The sequence below is a fragment of the Cetorhinus maximus genome, chromosome 22 (assembly GCF_964194155.1).
Source record: "Cetorhinus maximus chromosome 22, sCetMax3.hap1.1, whole genome shotgun sequence".
In the NCBI taxonomy this organism is placed as follows: Eukaryota; Metazoa; Chordata; class Chondrichthyes; order Lamniformes; family Cetorhinidae; genus Cetorhinus; species Cetorhinus maximus.
Genome location: NC_135900.1, coordinates 71,199,263 through 71,217,537, shown reverse-complemented (window position 1 = coordinate 71,217,537; position 18,275 = coordinate 71,199,263). Strand labels below are relative to the sequence as shown.

The 18,275-nt window shown below is 42.5% G+C and overlaps 1 protein-coding gene across 4 annotated transcripts in view; it reads left to right on the top strand.

Moving 5' to 3' along the window:
- The window catches only part of LOC144696785 (UPF0606 protein KIAA1549), a 303,163-nt gene that overhangs the window by 211,917 nt on the left and 72,971 nt on the right, over positions 1-18,275 (top strand). For all 4 annotated transcript variants that reach the window (XM_078568519.1, XM_078568518.1, XM_078568517.1 and 1 more), the window contains exons 8-9: positions 782-927; positions 17,798-17,975. In XM_078568519.1, coding sequence (XP_078424645.1) covers positions 782-927; positions 17,798-17,975 — 324 coding nt within the window. The remainder of the gene's footprint in view (positions 1-781; positions 928-17,797; positions 17,976-18,275) is intronic.

Genomic DNA, 18,275 nt, shown 5'->3' with positions numbered 1-18,275 from the left:
ATTTATTCATATAAAGAGCAGTTAACACCTTGCTATGGTCTTGCAGGTATGATTGTAGAATGGCTGTGGTTTTGCCAACACATTACGTATACAGTTGTACCATTTTACTCTGTGACGTCATTGTGAGCTCCAGAGATCAGAATCAAAACCAAAAATAAGTTGAGCTGACTTTCCAAAACAAATAAAATGCATGCAGTTTAACAGAAATAAGTTTCCAAAAACAGCTTGACACAAACTTAAATGTGAGCCAGAAATAAGGCGCGTGTACCGTTTTCCCCTCGACCCCCAACTCAGTTCAATGCACTTTGTTTGTCACAGCAGTTATATACACAGCCTGCGTCATTCAGGGTTTTTTAAACTCTGCTTATGTAATCGGGAAGGGAAAACAACGTTCCTGTGTTTTAATATTCCCCTCCCCTCTATCACATTTTTTTTAAAGACAGGTTTTACTAGCACTGTCTCTCCAGTCAGTGACATCATTGGTTCTCTGTGCATGCACGGACAAATGTACATGTGTAGATGGGTAGCAGTGGCCACCTTGCATTGGCAGGAGACACAATGTTGTAGGAAACCTTAATCTTTCAAGATGGCTGGACATGCAATTGGGAGGAGGTGCTGTAAGTTTTTCTGGATAATGAGCAGCTTCCTTAATCTGTATTTTGCAACTTTCAAATATAATGCTACTGATGTACCACAACCATCTGGTCAAATGTAATTTCTTTTTATGAATAATAGCCTTTTAAATTAAATATTTCATGGTGGCTATGATTTCTCTGTTCAGTACTTCTAGGTGTGCACGACAACCACATACAGGACAAAACCTTCCAAGCTGAACTCGAACGAAAACTAGCCCAGCTTATCAGTGAAGCAGCTGGGTCAGGAAGACGTCAGAAGAGAGCCAGCACCTTGGGGAATAACACTGTCCAGGTAGCCAATGTCTAACAAATGGCAATGATATTGTGCAGCCATTTGATTTCTTTATCCTCCAGACCTCTGCAACTGAGAAGGCAGCCAAATTGGTCTGTACCAGCTACTATCTTCTCTTCTGTTATTCAGAAAGTAACACGAGGCATTGGATACAGTAGGAATGGGTGTGTCTGTGAGCAGGATATTTGATGTTCAGAAGAAATGACCAGCCATGATTTAATTGAATTACAGAATAGGCTTGAGGGGCTGAATGGGCTATGTTTCTACGTTGGATGATCTATCCAAGTCTGTGCATCATTGGCTTGACATGGTGAACTATCTCACTGCATCAACTTCTGCACTAACTCAATAGTGGTTGTAAATTTTGATGGCCTTCTCAGCACCTTTAGGTTAAAAATTCAGCCCAACATTGTAATTTCAAACTCTAGTGTCCGTTTATTCAGTTTCCAAATAAAATTTAACTATTTGATTTCTATAGGATAGTAAACACATGGAACAGATTTATCAATCATGAACTATTACTTCACAAAAACAGGTATTATCAGGCTTTTCTCCATGTGAGCCACCAGTGTGATATCAGCCTCCTGTTTACTCCACATACCAGATGGATGCTTAATTCTAGCTGTCAACACCTTTACTCAGCAGTTCCCAAACTGTGGATCTTGACATCAAATGGGGTTTCAAAGACAGTGGATGGGGTTGGGAGCTCCCCTTTCTCTACTGCGCCCCGTACCAAGGTTCAGGTGGTATCCAGTCCTTCCCTTGCCATGCTCATCCCTGCCCTCTCACTGAGTCGATGAGGAGAGTCCTGCCCTGTGCCAACACCATGAACAACAAGTTCAACATACAAACCATTGATTCTCCTCCCCCACTTCATCCTTCTCCCATTCAAGAATTTCTACTGGATCTGAACTCTGCATTGGTGGCCTGGACCCCAGGACTTTGTTTTCTTCTTCACAAGGCTATTTTAAAAAAGCTGTGTGCAGGGGGACTCACTAACTCAGGACTTCCTGCTCCTTGGCCCATATTGGAACCTGGTGTGCACTAAGAGATAGGAATGTGGATTAACAAAACAGATTGTTCTGAAAAAATTGACTGGAGCCTTAGGAGGAGTCATTTCTTGATGTTGGTGTATATTTGTTGGTGACAGAAGATGTGGGGGTGGTGCTGGTTGGTGGGGGGGTGCTAATGATCTTATTACAAGATCCAGTCTGAAAGCAGACAGTATAAGTTACAGCTTTCCTCTTAGCATCAGTTTTATTCCAGTAGTGTGGGGGAGTGAACTTCACAAGAATAGCAAGCTTTAATTAAAAGTATGTTAGGAAAATATAAAATTCTTAATGAGCCATAGCTGGCAGGCACATCAGAAGCATGTTGGGGTTGGAATCAGCCACACACCAGCTTGGGCTGGGCCTCAGGCTGTCAGAGCAACCATGCCTCCCCAACTGAATCCCACTGGCTGGCTGACCTGTGCGCTGTGTGGAGGGAGAGGAGCTGATTACAGTATGTTTGTTGAGGGGGTGGGGTGGTTGGTGGCTGAAACCTACATGAGTACATAAAATAATATTTTTACAAAGTACTTGAAAAACAACTATATGATATATTAAATGTTGATTTCTAATATGCAAACTTTAACAATTGTTTTTGTTGGCGTACAGGGTCACGTTAATTTTCAAGTGTCAAAATGGGGTCATGTTGGAAAATAGTTTGGAAAGCATTGCCTTTACTAACTCAATACGTGCCAACAAAGGAGACTGAGGGGACAGACATGATGGGTCGAATAACGACCTCCTGTGCTGTAAATTTTCTATGTTTTTATGTGTCTGTGTTTCTGAAAGATTCATAGAACTGTTTCATTCACATGGAAAGTACAGCGATCATGGGTTTGGTACTATGGAAGGAGCAGCCTTGAGCACCATGGTCTTTTCTAAATCCAATATTCCTTAGGTTTTTAAAACAAAAGGTTTCTGTTCCAAGTGATATTTTATGATAGTAATAAATGAGCAAACAAATCTACTGGCATTCCAATTCTCGTAACAGTTTGGGAATCCTGTTTCACCCAATGCCAAAAGGATCACTTGCATAGCAACCCTCCGCTTTGCACCACCCCCTTCCCCCATGAGAGCCCTCATGTTTGTTTATTATTAGCTTGCTTTAAATACTCTGTAAGCCACTTTAGTTTCCTTCTACAACTTTCTCTCCTTCCAAGTTTGCAGTCACTCCCCTGGTTACCTATTCTGCAGCCAAGTGGCCATTTCTGAGTGAATCCAGATAACAAGTGTCAGCAAACTGCAAGTGCAGCAGTGGGGATCAGAAGTGAGAACCCTGACTGAATATTCCTGTCCTGCACTAGCCCAATGATGTTGAGGGCAGTTAAAATGGACAAACTGTTGATATGAGATTGGTAAAGTCAGCATGGACTGCAGCAGGCAACTTAAGACTTTCTGGTCTGTGTGATTCAGTGCAACAGCAAACAGGGCTTTGGGGGCCTCAGCTGAAATTGTTTTGCGCCATATGTGTAATGAGTGAATCCAGTGGTCTATTTGTGATTTGTCTTCATTCAGAAGTGGTAATAGTGATAATTGGGAGATCGCTCAGCAGCAATCATTTACACTGGCATAGCCTTTTCTAAAATTCATCCTTGGGATGTATGCATTGCAGGTCATTGCGTTTATTGCCCATCCCTAATTGCCTTGTGGAGGTGGTGGTGAGCAGGCTCCTTGAATTGCTGCAGTTTACATGGTGTAGGTACACTTGCTGTGCTGTTAGGGATGGGTTCCAGGTTTTTGACCTAGAGACAGCAAAGGAATGGCAATATGTTTCTAAGTCCGCATGGTGTGTGGCTTGGAGGGGAACTTGCAGGTGGTGGTGTTTGCTTGCATCTGCTGCCCTTTCACTTCTAGGTGCTGGAGTTCACAGGTTTGGATGGTGCTATTGAAAGATCCTTAGTGAGTTGCTGCAGTAAATGGTACACACTGCACCACTGTGTGCTGGTAGTGGAGAGAGTGGATGTTTAAGCTGGTGGATGTGGTGCTGATCAGATGGGCTGCTTTGTCTTGGATGGTCTCAAGCTTCTTGAATGATGTAGGAGCTGCAATTATCCAGGCAAGTGGAGAGTATTCCATCACACTTCCTGACTTGAGCCTTGCAGATGATGGACAGATTTTGGGGAATCAGGGGGTGAATTACTCACTGCGGAATTCTCAACCTCTGACCTGCTCTTGTAGCCACAGTATCTGTGGTTGGTCCAGTTCAGTTTCTAGTCAATAGTCACCTCAGGATGTTGTTGGTGGGAGATTCAACCATTGAAGGTCAAGGGGAGATGGTCAGATTCTCTTGTTGGAGATAGTTACTGCCTGGGAATTGTGTGGTGTTAATGTTGCTTGCCTTTTATCAGCCCAAGCTTGAATGTTAGCCAGGATTTGTTGCATGTGGGTACAGACTGCTTCAGTATCTAAAGTGTTGTGAACACTGTGCAATCATCAACAATTGTCCCCTCTCCTGACCTTATGTTAGATAGAAGATTATTTATAATGTAGTTGAAGATGGTTGGGTTAGGACACTACCCTGAGGATCTTCTACAGTGATGCCCTGCGGCTGACAAGGCTGCCAACAGCCAACTTTTGTACTTGGTATGACTCCAACCAGTAGAGTTTTCCCCTGATTCCCATTGACTTGATTTTTCTAGGACTCCTTGATGCCACTCCTTTAACATACAGTCAGCTATGGCTCATTTGGTAGCACTCTTGCCTCTGAGTCAGAAAGTTGTAGGGCCAAATCTCATTCCAGAGGCTTGGAACTGGATTTTAAAAGCCTACCTGAGGAGGGGATGGAGGTGGCTGTGTCATAGCTATGTCTGCAAGCTGTGGGTAGCTTGTTAAACTAATTATTAAGGCCAATGATCAGAAACTGACTGGAACTTTCCAGTCAGCCTGTGGTCCCCCATGGTGTCTGGAGACCAGAAGATGACTAGCGATGACTTCCTGGTGTTGAGAGCTGGCCTCTATCTTGAGGAGCCCTCTCTCTCCCTTACCTGCATCGGCAGGCTGCAACTCCTTTTGGCCTTCCAGCGTCGGGGATCCATGCATGCCTTCTGGTCATTAGTTGGCCATTCCTATGAAAGTAGTGTTAGTTGACTATTTCCAACATACGGCTCGGTTGGGACCTGGATTTGATCCTAACATCGGGGCCCTGAGCCAAAACAAAAATGAGCACAGAAATCTCAGCTGACGTTCCATTGCAGCGCTGAGTGAGTGCTTCGCTGTTGGGGTACCAAGACTACAAACTGGGGCCTTGTCTGTCCCTTTGGGTGACTGTAAGAAATCCCGTGGCATTGTTTTGAAGAGCAAGAGAGTTCTCCCCAGTGTCATGACAAATAATTATCTGTTAATGTGTTGTTCATTGTCACATGTGGGAGCTTGCTAAATGCAAATTGGCTGCCACATTTCCTGCAAAATAACAATGACTACCCTAAATGTACTTCATTGGCTTTAGAGATGTTTGAAACGTCCTGAAGTTGTGAAAGGCACCATGTAAATGCAAATATTTTTAGAGAAATGTCCCACAGCACAGATCAGAAATCATCAACCTTCGCACGTTCCCTTTGAGTGCACAAGTTTAAACATCTCATTCTCTTTTGACTTGACAAATCAATAATTAATGCACAGCACAGAATCTACCTTGCTAATTGGGAAATTTCCAGTTTTGACACATCTTCATTTACATGCAAAATTCATACAAAATACAATACATACAAAAAAATGTTCAGACCTTTTTGTCTTCAACTACAAATTCTCAGACTTTTCTGGCTTCAGCCACTCATGTCGCTGGTTTATTGTGTAAAACAATGTGGAAGTATCAGAAGTGGGCGAAAGCATTTGCCAATGGAAAACACTTCATTTTTGCTGTGTGACACAGGGCTGCTGAACCCTTCTGCTTGGCTGTGGAGATCATTTGTCAGTTCTCTCTTGCAAGGCTGGGTGTGAGAATGACTGTTGATGGAAGAAACGTCACTGGCTGCGCAGATGCAGCGAAATCAGGGTAATCATTCTGCAACCAATCACTGTCAGAGGCGTCCCAGTCACACCTCTCCTTTGCGACACTGGGCAGAATCATCCCAGATTTGCACTAAGTGCGGTAGCAGGTGATAAAACTATGTTTTACCCACCAGCCGCAATGGCGGGTTTTCACGTTGTACCCGCCGCATAAGTTATGCATTCCTGGGAACCACACTGATTTGATGGCGGGCAGGCGCTAATTCATCTGCCGCGCCATCACCTCACCGCTTCATCATGCCGGGTGCCATATTTAAAGTCCAGACTCGGGCACACACCTCAGTGCTTACAGTCCAGGTCTACTGCAGGGAAGATGTCCACGAAAGGCAAAAGGACTGCAGCCCCCAAGTTTAGTGATGCGTCACTGGAGCGCCTTTTGGATACCGTGAAGGCCTGCTGGGATGTCCTCTACCCTCACTCTGGCCGCAGATTGGGCAGTGGTGTGACCAACCAGGCTTGGGAGGCGGTGGCAGTGGTGATCAGTGCCAGTGCTGCACAGAAGAAGTTGGCCATCCAATGCAGATCGAGGATGAATGATCTCATCTGTGCAGCCAGGGTATGGCCGCCATCTCATCACTCTAAACTCTTACACTCAAGCCCATCACACATTCACTGGCATCTGACTCACTGCCAGCTCAAGGGACATCACCACCCCTTCTCTCACACATACCCTCACATGTCCGTCTGGCCTCTTCTCCTCCGGAGATTGCTTTCTCAGCCCTCACCATCTTGAGGCCACTTGCACAGATCAACATATGCCCCCACACACACCCGGGGCTACCCTCCATCCCCACTTCATCTCTCGTCCTGCATCCTCTTCCCTTGCCTGAGGCCATTTCTCCCCCTTCACCAAGCAAGCCCTAGCCCTGCAGCCATTGAAAAGCCACCCACCTATGGCTGATCTGGTAGGTAGTAGTGTGCCATGAGCTCCCCTAAAAGTGATGTGTTGCTGCCTGTGAAGCCTGGTGCTGATGACTGTAATTGCTGGCCGAAGCAACGTAGGCAAACAAACCTTGAAATCCCAAGGAAAGTGTAGCCTGCCAGGTGCATGTCGCTTATGTGCTGTTGCAAAACACTTTGGCGTGTTTTCCAGCTGGCGGAGGTGGACGATCCAGTGGGGGTTGGACGATTCCAGTGGGCTGGCCTAATAGTGATATGCAGATGTATTACAGTAAGGTTCCTGACGTCCAATGGCAGAACATGTGGCCCGCCATCTGCAGGCTGAGCGGACGATTGCAAACTGGTTTCGTGCTGTGGTGAAACCGATTGTGCCCAATTGCCCACTCACGCCACAGAACACGCCCGATGTCATTGGACATGGAAAACCCCAGCCACTGCACATGACAGTCTGACAACTTCATGACCCGATTATTTCCTCCCAGCTTTATAGCATGTATGTCAAATGGAAGCAGCTTACAAAGACAGATCTGCTCCTCCAATTACTGATCCTGTTTCTCCTACTTGTGTGCTGGCCTGAAATGCTTCTGATAACCTGCAGTGATGGACAGCTAAGGAGCCCCCTAATAGAAGCGCCGTTCTGTGGATCTCCCCTGCAAACAGCAGTGGAGCTCTGGCAGAGAGACTCTGGTCCCTCAAGAAATGAACCTTTACGTGCTTATAAGTCATTTGCAAAACCCTAACAGACCTTGTTATTACTTAGTTTAAAAAGTGGAATACAGAAACCTACAAGACGGGAAGAAACAATTGTAACACCAGTTCGAAAAATACTCTACACTAAACTACACCTCGCTCGCTCTTTCAGCTAGACATCAATACCCTGATGATTCTGCAAGTGCTCTTCTTTCTTCATTCAGTGTGGTCCATAGATTCGCCAGCTTTTGTGTAAATGAGTTGCACCTGAATTCTCTGACCTTTGCTTGAGCCTGTGCCCCCTAATGTAAGAGTTTAATCGTGTTAAATGTATAATTAGCGTTCAAGTTTTCCTGTAACTTTTAGGGTTATCAGTGCTTCTGAAATATCTACTTTCTGTTTTTGCAGCCTCAGCTCGTAACTTTAGTGCTGAAACCCAGGCATCAGTTTAGTGGGAAAATTCCACCAAAATTATTTTTTAAAAAATTTTAAGTGTTTGGCCAAATTAGCACCCACAAAATATATATTTTTAATCTTGTTTCAAATCAGTTTGATGTAGAGAACATCACATTGTATGCTCCCTCTGGAACCCCTTTCCTACTGTTATCCCACTGTTGACAGATATTGGAGAGAGAGCTTATGAAAGGGAGTGATGGGAATTCACTGAATGCTCTGGTTAGTTTTATTTTCTTACCCTTTACCTTGAGGAGTTAGAATGCCTGAATTTACTCACATTTTATTGCCATGCTCTACAGGAAGAAAACTTCCTTTTATGTTCACTTCAAGTAGCTATAAGAAGAGGCTGGAATAACCAGATGCTGAACTGAAGTGAACTTGCCTGTGATTTGCTGTTTCAGTGTAGCATTCCCTTGATTCTGTTCTCCTTCCCCACCGCCATCTAGCTTATTTGAGGTTCATTCGATCCTGTTGGCATATCATTTGTCAAATAGACTTATGTCCACTGATTAGATTACAGATCAGAAAATATCCCATTTGAGGAGAAAATGTTTTCCACATTTAATTGAATTTACATCTTTAAGTGTTAATTGTTGCTTGAACTAAAATTGCCTCAGTGTATTTTATTTTTAAAATTATTCATCACATAAAAGTTAGAAGGAACCAGGGCCTGGGAGAGGGAGGTGCTCAAGGTGCAAAACATGGGGGGCCATGGGGGGCCCAGGCTCATTGTTGTAAATGGAGTTCTTGTCATTGTCCAGACTGGGCAGCCAGAGCCTCAGACTTGAAAGACAGGCTCTTTTGAAAAAAAAAAATTGCAACTGTTAGATTTGACAGTCCCAACTTGTTTAAAGCCAGTCAACCACATAGCCGCCCAAAGATGTCTCCCGCATTCAGCAACTGTCAAAGCAGTGATTGGAGGAGCATCAGAAGTGGGAAAGACAGAGCTACTCCTCCAATTACTGATCCTGTTTCTCCTACTTGTGTGCTGGCCTGAAATGCTTCTGATAACCTGCAGTGATGGACAGCTAAGGAGCCCCCTAATAGAAGTGCCGTTCTGTGGATCTCCCCTGCAAACAGCAGTGGAGCTCTGGCAGAGACTCTGGTCCCTCAAGAAATGAACCTTTGCGTGCTTAGTCTTACTGAAAACAAGCGAATCGGACGTTGTTTAAAATTGACCCCTAACTGGCAGGATAAAAGTATTTTCTTTAATGGCAGTTATCAAGAATCCTAAATAAATTAGTTTGGACAGTTTAGACTCGGTGCTTAGTGGGCACTCTACCGCAGCACAGCCACACATAATGTGAGATAATTGGTAAATTTTACAAAAGATGATCTGTAAAGATGCGTGGGTATGAATTTTCCTGTCGGCGTGCGGGGGCAGGCCCGACATGTCAACATGTAAAATGACACGCGATGACGTCAGGCGTATGTCTCGATGTCATCGAGCTATTTCGTTCAGCGGGGACGCGCCAGAGTTAGCTGTATGCCCACTGAAATGTCAATGGCCTATTAAGGCCATTAAGAAATTAATTAAAGTAGTTAAGTACGCTGCCCTTCCAACCTTAAGGTTGGCGGGCAGGTGAAAAGCCCAAATGGTCTTCGCATTTTTCAGGGAACCTCACCCACGGGCAGGATGAGGTTTCCTGAAGCTTTTATAAAATAAATTAATTAATTTTCCCACCTTTACAAACATGTCCTAACTCATGCGACACTGTCACATGAGGGGACATGTTCAAAAAAATGTTTTACATCATTTATTAAACTGCTTTATTATCCATTCAATCTCCCTGAGGCAGCTCCGTGTCTCAGGGAGATTGCTGTAAGCATGCGTGAAAGAGCACTGGCCCCGACTCTCCCTCCTTCCCCCGCCCGCACAGGTAGTGCTGAGCATTACCAGGCGTGTATTACACTGGGTGGACCATAATTGGCCCGCCCACATAAAATAGCGGCACACAGCTGATTGCAGGCGGCGATCGGCCCTGTGCCCGCTTCCGCCCAGCCTGCCCACCATAGGAAAAATCCTGGCCATTGTGTTTGAAGCAAAAAATGCTGCACTAACACAGTAAACGATGCTTTTCTGAGCCGAGGTTAAAGCGCAGTGTAGTGGGAGCTTTGCCTTGCATGTAATGTAGTAAGCCTGGTCAGGAGGGCCTTGATGCTGACACTAAGTGCAAGAGGTAGGAAATCCCCCATTCTCCAGCAGTGCAATCCTTCGTTTTGATATGATGAATTCAGCTGCTGCTGAGCGAGCATATTTTTTAAGAATAAAAAGCCACACTCGGCCTCTAAGCTTTTCCAACCAAGCAGGTTTGTGAAGATTTCTGTAGGATAACTGGAGATTCATTTTCAGCGTGACGTGGTAAACTTGCGGGGCTGGTGATCTATTCCCCCAGGTAGATAAGTTCTTGGTGTAAGTAATTGTTTGTATATCTATTATAAATCTTTAGGGTTTTCAGCAGCATCCAATTCACAGCCTAAAAGGTTAAGAAAATTTTCTCTGCTGTTTTTAGCTAAGATTTATGTAACAAAACAGAGGCACTGTCCATCTGCACACAATAGATATATGTAAATTAACAACTGTGTGTGATTCCTCATGGCCTTTTTTTTTACGTTGCAGTATTTTAATCTGCCCATTTTTTGCAGTTTCTAACATTTACAAAAGCTTCTGTTCAACAATATCAGAATATTAATTTCTTTGGAAAAGTTAAAATAATGCACTGTGCAACAGCAAAAAGAATGTTGCTGTATTAATAATGGTATTAATTAGAAAGCACCAAAGCATTTAATTGTTATATTTGTAACCTTTTGGCTTTTCTGATGAGCCATTTCTAGCAGTATTGAACAAGGAATATACTTGTTTTGTAGAACTTTGAGTCCATAGAAAACACACACACACACACTGCTATTTGCATTTCCAATTCAGTCACCATTCCACAGTCACCATTCCATCAGCTCACTGATAGATAGTGCTTTCTTTACGGAGAGTGTCATGACCATGGATCCTATCCCTGAATTACTTATGGACAATTTGAACTTTTAAGTAAGATGTGTTTTTTTTAAAAGGACACCCAAGCAAAAGCTGGCTGAGACTCTAAGGTAACCACTTGCTGGTAAACTCCTATGTGGATTATTTGACCAACTAGTTCAGAAAGAACCGAATGTCGCACCTAAAAGGTGTGACATGGTCTACTTCAGACAGAGGCACTTCAAAGGAAAAGATACAATGCAAGTTGAGCTGTAATCTCCAGTGGTTGCACAGATGATGGAAAATGATTACCATCTAAGCCGAAGTCGTCACCTGTTGAGTTATATCCCAGACTGTGAACATGAACTGAGCTGAAAAGAAAACAGATCTGGGCAAAAGACATGTTTGTTTTTTCCCTTCCAGGAATACACGAGAAAAGGGGTTTTAAAAAAAAGCCAACTGCAACCCTAGCTCTGTGTGCTAGTTTGGGTTTCTGTTCTGGTGCTAGTATGTGCTGTGAAGGTCACAACTGAAGAACACCAACTAGTCATCCCTGCACTTGCAGGGTTAAAAAAAAAAAGGCTTCTCTCTGATTGCTGGAAGCAAGACACAAGTCAGCAAAGCCACAGTCGAAAAGGAAACAGGACAACTCCTTTCAGCTAACCTGCAGAACCAAGAATCTCCCAACCCAACTGCTCAACTGCCAAAGTCAGCGCTACAGGAATCATTCCAATTTAATGGCCACAACGTTTCACCATCTACCCCTCACGGACAAGCCAAAGAACTGATTCATATTTCTTTTTAGCTTTTAACTTTAACTTTTATTTTTGGACTCAGTTTCTCATTTCTCATCTGTGTGTACGTGTTGCGTTTTTTGTTTTTTTTTCTTGTTTACTAACTAATAAGCTCACTTTTTCTTTGATTCAAGACAACCCTGTTAAATTGGCTCCTTTTTAAAACATAAATACATTTAGACTGGGAATGAGTATTTGGAAGGAAAGAGATCCTTTTTAAATTAACCTTGTTGCCACCAACCGAGGGGGTTGAATAAAGAAAGGGAGCCAGTTCATTCCTCCTCACCAAGGAGCATAACAATTTGGGGTACCTTGTCCTGGATCGTAACAAATTGGGGGAACCTTGCCCAAGGACCAGTCATAACAGGAGGCACCTGCCAGTGAAGCAGGCACCACAGCATATTCAGGAGATCTTATGGAACTTTGGGATTCCACTTAATCTGAGAGGCAGATTTATTCTCCTTTTATCAAAATAAAGCTGTATCCCTAACCTAGCAAAGCTCGCTTTGGACACGCATGAGGATGAGTGGACTTGGTCAGGGCCATAAAACAGGGGGAATTGTTTTAGCATCCATTTTACAACATGGCTATTAACTTCTATTGAAGTAAGTGGGACTGAATAGTAAGTGGAGTGTATAACGGGTGACTTAACTCAACTCTCTCCAAACTCCGCAAACTCTTCTCACATCCTTTATAGCAAGAGCAGTCCATACCCTGGGGACCTGTGGGGACCATCTCTTAGAAAAGGATGACGCTGTGAAATATTGCAATTACAAAGCTAAACTGGCAAATGGAAAAGTTGTTGAAAAACTATTTCAACTGGGATTATTATTGTGATTATTTGTTTTGTCTGAAGGTCAGGCAGTCATTTAAGGCAGGCATTTAATGGGATATTTCAGAATCGACAGAATAGATTCTTTCCAACGCGAAAGAAAACTTCCACGGGGAGGACCCACCATCTGTGGTTAACTAAAAAAGTTAAAGATGGTATCAAACTTAAAGAAAAAGCATATAATTGCACAAAGATGTTTGGCAGGTAAGAAGATTGGACAGAATATTTTTTAAAAGTGAAGAATGACAAGATTAATAAAGAGTACAAGAGAAAACTAGCTAGAAATATAAAGAGTTTCTCTAGATATTTAAAAAAGAAAAGTTAACAAAGTGTCCTATAGAAAGTGGGCCTGGGGAATTCATAATGGAAAATAAGGAGGTGGCAGATGAATTGAACAGGCATTTTGCATTGGCCCTCATTAGAGAGGATGCAAGTAACATCCCAGCAATAGCTGTAAATCAGAAAATGGAAGAAGGGAAGAGCTCGAGAAAACTACAGTCAACACAGAAGTAGTACAGAGCAAATTTTTAGAACTGTAGGCTGGCAAGTTCCTGGGTCCTGATAGACTTCATCCTAGTGGTTTAAAAGAAGTGGCTCGTGAGATAGTTGATGCGTTGGTTTTAATTTTCCAAAATTCCCTAGATTTGGGAAGGTGCCTTTAGATTTGAAAATAGTAAATGTAACTCATTTATTCAAAAAAGGGAGGGAAACAGAAAAAAACTACAGGCCAGTTAGCTTAACACCTGTCATAGGGAAAATAGTAGGAAGCTATTATTAAAGCATTATAGCAGGTCAGTTGGATAAATTCAAGATAATCAGGCAGAGTCAACATGGCTTTGTGAAAGGGAAATCATATTTGACCAGTTTATCAGTGTTCTTTGAAGAAGTAATGTTCTGTGGATAAAAGGGAACAGGTGGATGTACAGTATGTAGATTTCCAGAAGGCATTTGATAAGGTGCTGCATCAAAGGTTATTGTGTAAAATAGAAGCTCATAGTGTTGGGGATAACATATTGGCATGGGTGGAAGATTGGCTAGCTAATAGGAAACAGAGTAGGCATAAATGGGTCATTTTCTGGTTGGCAGGATGTAATGAGTGGTGTGCCACAGGGATCAGTGCTGGGGCCTCAAGTTTTTACAGCTTATATAAATGAAGGAATCAAAGGCATGGTTGCCAAATTTGCTGATGATACAAAGGTAGGAAATTAAGTTGTGAAGAGGACATAAAGAGATATAGATAGATTAAGCCAGTGGGCAAAAGCCTCACAAATGGAGTATAATGTGGGCAAATGTGAAACTGTCCATTTTGGAAGGAAGAATAAAAAAAAGGAGCATATTATCTAAATGGTGAGAGATTGTAGAACTCTGAGATACAGAGGAATTTGGGTGTCTTAGTGCATGAATTGCAAATTGCAAAAGGTTAGTATGCAGGGACAGCAAATAATTGGGAAAGCTACTAGAATGTTTTTGTTCATTGCATGGGGAATTGAACACAGAAGTAGGGAGGTTGTGCTTCGGTTAAAAAGGAATCGGTTAGACCACATTTGGAGTACTGTGCACAGTATTGGGCTCCTTATTTAAGGAAGGATGTAAATGTGTTGGAAGCAGTTCAGAGAAGGTTTACTAGACTAATACCTGGGATGGGCAGGTTGCTTTATGAGGAAAGGCTGGACAGGCTAGGCTGTATCCACTGGAGTTTAGGAGAGTAAGAGGCAACTTGATTGAAACATATACGATCCTGAGGGGCCTTGACAGGGTCGATGTAGAAAGATTCTTTCCTCTTGTGGGAGAATCTAGAACTAGGGGTCACTGTTTAAAAATAAGGGGTCGCCCATTTAAAACAGAGTTGAGGAGAATTTTTTTCTCTGAGGGCTGAGTCTTTGGAACTCTCTCCCTCCAAAAGATGGTGGAATATTTGAATATTTTTTAAGGCAGAGCTTTATAGATTCTTGACAAGCAAGGGGGTGAAAGGTTATTGGGAGTAGGCGGGAATGTAGAGTTGAAGTTACAATCTTATCAGCCATGATCTTACTGAATGGTGGAACAGGCTTGAGGGGCCGAGTGCACTACTCCTGTTTCTAATTCATATGTTCATATGTCAGAAACTGTAACTGTAGGTGGGGAAAACGAAGTTCAGGGATTCCACCACACTGTCAGATGTTACTACATATCAGTTGAGGTGCTGTGTGCTTATATTGAATATGTAAACTCTCACTATATAAATGATCTCTGTTTTAATAGTGTCTCTGTAAGGAAGTAATAATATCCAGTGTCCTTGTAACCTGATGTAGTTCAAATCATAGATATAGTTATGCACTGTACTTGGGTCCAATGCAATCCCCACTGCTTCTATCCAGTAAAGGTTGAAGTTGTTGTTTCTGACATGACATGATCTGAATATATACAAGCTCTTCCTTTTGTTATTTTGTTTCTACTGATTTGCTTGCCAAGCTTATTTATTGTGGCTCTACGTGGTGTTCTCTGTTCCTCACTCCCTCATGCTGATTGGTCTGCAATGCACTTCATTTTATGTGTGAAAAAGAAATGAACAAGTTATAATATATAAAGAGATCTGCAGGTGTTAAAGTACTGCTGACGCTTTTCTTTTCAAGCTCTCGTTATCTTCCCTTGAAGTTGCTAAGACCTGTTGAATGCAATCTATTGGGGAAACCAATGAGACTAGGGAAGTCTGTGCATTCAGTGCTCAGGTTGGTCATTGCTACAGTTCCTCCAGTCACAGGTTTCCTTCCTCCTGCTCATGCAACTCCCCCAGAGACCAAGACTGTGATTGGAGGAGCAGCAAGAGCGGGAGAGAGGGAACCTGTGATTGGAGGAGCTGGAGCAGCCATTCTGGCCATTCCTGCTGGCCACAATGCAGGAGTCTTTCAGCTGCACTGAACAATTTGTGACAACATCTTCTGGGAGGTCAAGGAGAACAAATAGAAAATGAAAGAACAGGAGGGAGTTATCATTTTACTAGGATCTTTCTGTGATTGTTTGGTGAATCTTGAAAGGGGAAAAACTGTCATGCATGATTGAAGTAGGGGGTGGGGTTAAAGATAAGGGAGGAATAAGTGGCCTGGAAACGGGAGAAGCACCAGGGCCCATGATTTCTCTCACTGGCTCTGGTAGGAATTGGAAGCTCTCCAAGCAAAGGGGAGAAATTCAAAAAGGATGATTATGTTATCTGTAGGGGCTTTTTTGCTATTTATTGTTTTATATTCATGCATTCAGTATTAGCTGGTGTCTTGTTTGATAATCAGCACCTGCTTTGGATGAGCAAAGTCAAATGCTGAAACGTTGGACAAAATTAACAGTGGCTTCCTGAGTACTACAGTGTTTCTGGTTATCAAATATTATCAAGTGGGGGCATGAAAATGCAGTAGGCAGGGACCACAACTGCTCCCCTGCTCCCCCTCTCAAACATCCAAATCTGTTGATGTCAAATTTTATTTCCTCTTGCTGAGATACAGTCGATTTAGCTGCCTGTATTAACTCTTCTGAGTAGCCATTCTCTATGTTTAAGTCTACATGTTATGACACAGCAGTTGGTAAAGGCTGAGTTGTTTAAATCCCAGACGGAAACTTGAACAACTGTCATAACCTATATTTTCAACTCGTATGATTGATTTGCAGCTCTGAATTCAGGAATAAAACCACCAAGTCTCAGGTTTTTTTAATATAAAACTAAATTAACATTTATTAATTTAACAACAAATTAACCACATACACATGTATACAAATTACTGCCATAACTTTTAAACAAACTCCAAATTAATCACTCCCAGGTAAATCTTCACAAGGCAACAATAACCCATAGACTTTAAACAGACACCAGGCGAAGCACATTTGACCATACAAATTCAAAATTAGGTTCCTTGCAATTTGATTCCTTTGCAGACAGTTGTAGGCTTACAGGCTGGTTAGATATTAAATGAAGATCTAAGTTCTGTTGAAGGGTCATGAGGACTCAAAATGTCAACTGTGCTCTTCTCCGCCGATGCTGCCAGGCCTGCTGAGTTTTTCCTCTGAGTATTTCTCTTTCTGTTTTTGTTTTAGATCTTAGATGCCTCTGGCTTACACACACAAACTCCTTTCTGTTTATACCTAGCTTCCCCTTTGAATGTAAATTTTCCATTGTATTACTAGATTTTTAAAATTTTACCTCTTAATAATCCTTTCATTCCGCCAATTTTATTAGTAATATAAACACATTGTTTGGCGCCTCCCAGCTAGGTGCAAGATTTTACCCATTCTTTTGAATAGTTTATTCAACAAATGCAAATTTACACTTTACCACCACCTTATGTTTATCCAATTTACATCTCAAAACTATTATACATCAAAGCACCCAGACTAGCTGGTTTTAATCCAATTACGCCACACTCAGACACAGACCCTACTACAATTCCAATTTAAAAATAATTTCCAATAAAATTATAGGCATTAATATCTCTTCATGACACCACACAATCAGTGTTGTCCAAAAATTTGACCTTTGTGTGAGGGTCAATTTATTGACTGAACGCTGAGAATATCTTGGTATAAGTTATATGGCAGAGTGGTGTTTGTATCCTTAATGTGTTATTTGTAATGGTAGAAAGCCAGTGATGTACTAGGCAATTGACTGATCAACAGCTGTATGTGTAGATATATATGTTAGAACTTCCAGATATTATGTTAGAATAAACTAGAACCTCCCTAGCATATTCCCCCACTCCTCAATGTGTCCTTGGGCCCTGATTTACAACCCCTCCTCCCCCATGCCAAGTATACTGCCAGGCCTTTTGTTTTTGTACCTTGCCCTGCCCACACTCCCATCACCCCACTCCCCGCAAGTACATTGCATTGCCTAACAATTCCCCAGCCCCAAATGTACTGATGGATGCTCCTCCTTACACCACATGTACTGTTGGGCCCCTTGTTTCTCCCCACACCAAGTATGCTGCCAGGCCTTTTGTCCTTCCTCCCAGTTTATTGCTGGGTCTCTGATTCCTTCTCAATGTGATGCTTAATGCCTTTTCTCCCCCTTGCATTCAACTTATTGCTATCAGCCCAAACTAGCATGCTGTAGAGCTATTAATAGTACCAGTAAACACTTTGCTCAGTTTTGGCAAAACATGTTTGAAATCCTGACTTTTTATATGGTCTTCATGCAATTACTGCTCATTTGCAGGTCGTGAATATCACCAAGATCACTGGTGATGGGAACCCAACTGAGCTGATTTACTTCGTGGAAAAGCAGAATGGGGAACGCCTTGGTGCAAATGAAGCTGCCAACCTTATCAACAAGGTGGATATACAGAGAGCAGCAATTGTCCTAGGTTATCGTATACAAGGTGCACTGGCACAACGTAAGTACACCTTTACTTCATCTTACAAATGCCTGATGGACAGGGTGAATTGACCGCACTGATCAAGGCAAATTATTCCTATGCAGAGTTCAGATAGTACCTCACATAGTTAAAAATCAAAAATCTCAGGTTTCTTGATCACTCAGTAAGAAGCTGAGTCATGCAGACCAGATTTGACCCTTAATCTTTACCAAGTTAGCTGAGCTCATTTGGAAAAGTAGTAAGATTCAACAGGTGGCCTTAGCACACCTCAGTTCGGGAGGGAAGGATGTGCCGAATTTCACTGCTGATTTCAATGGG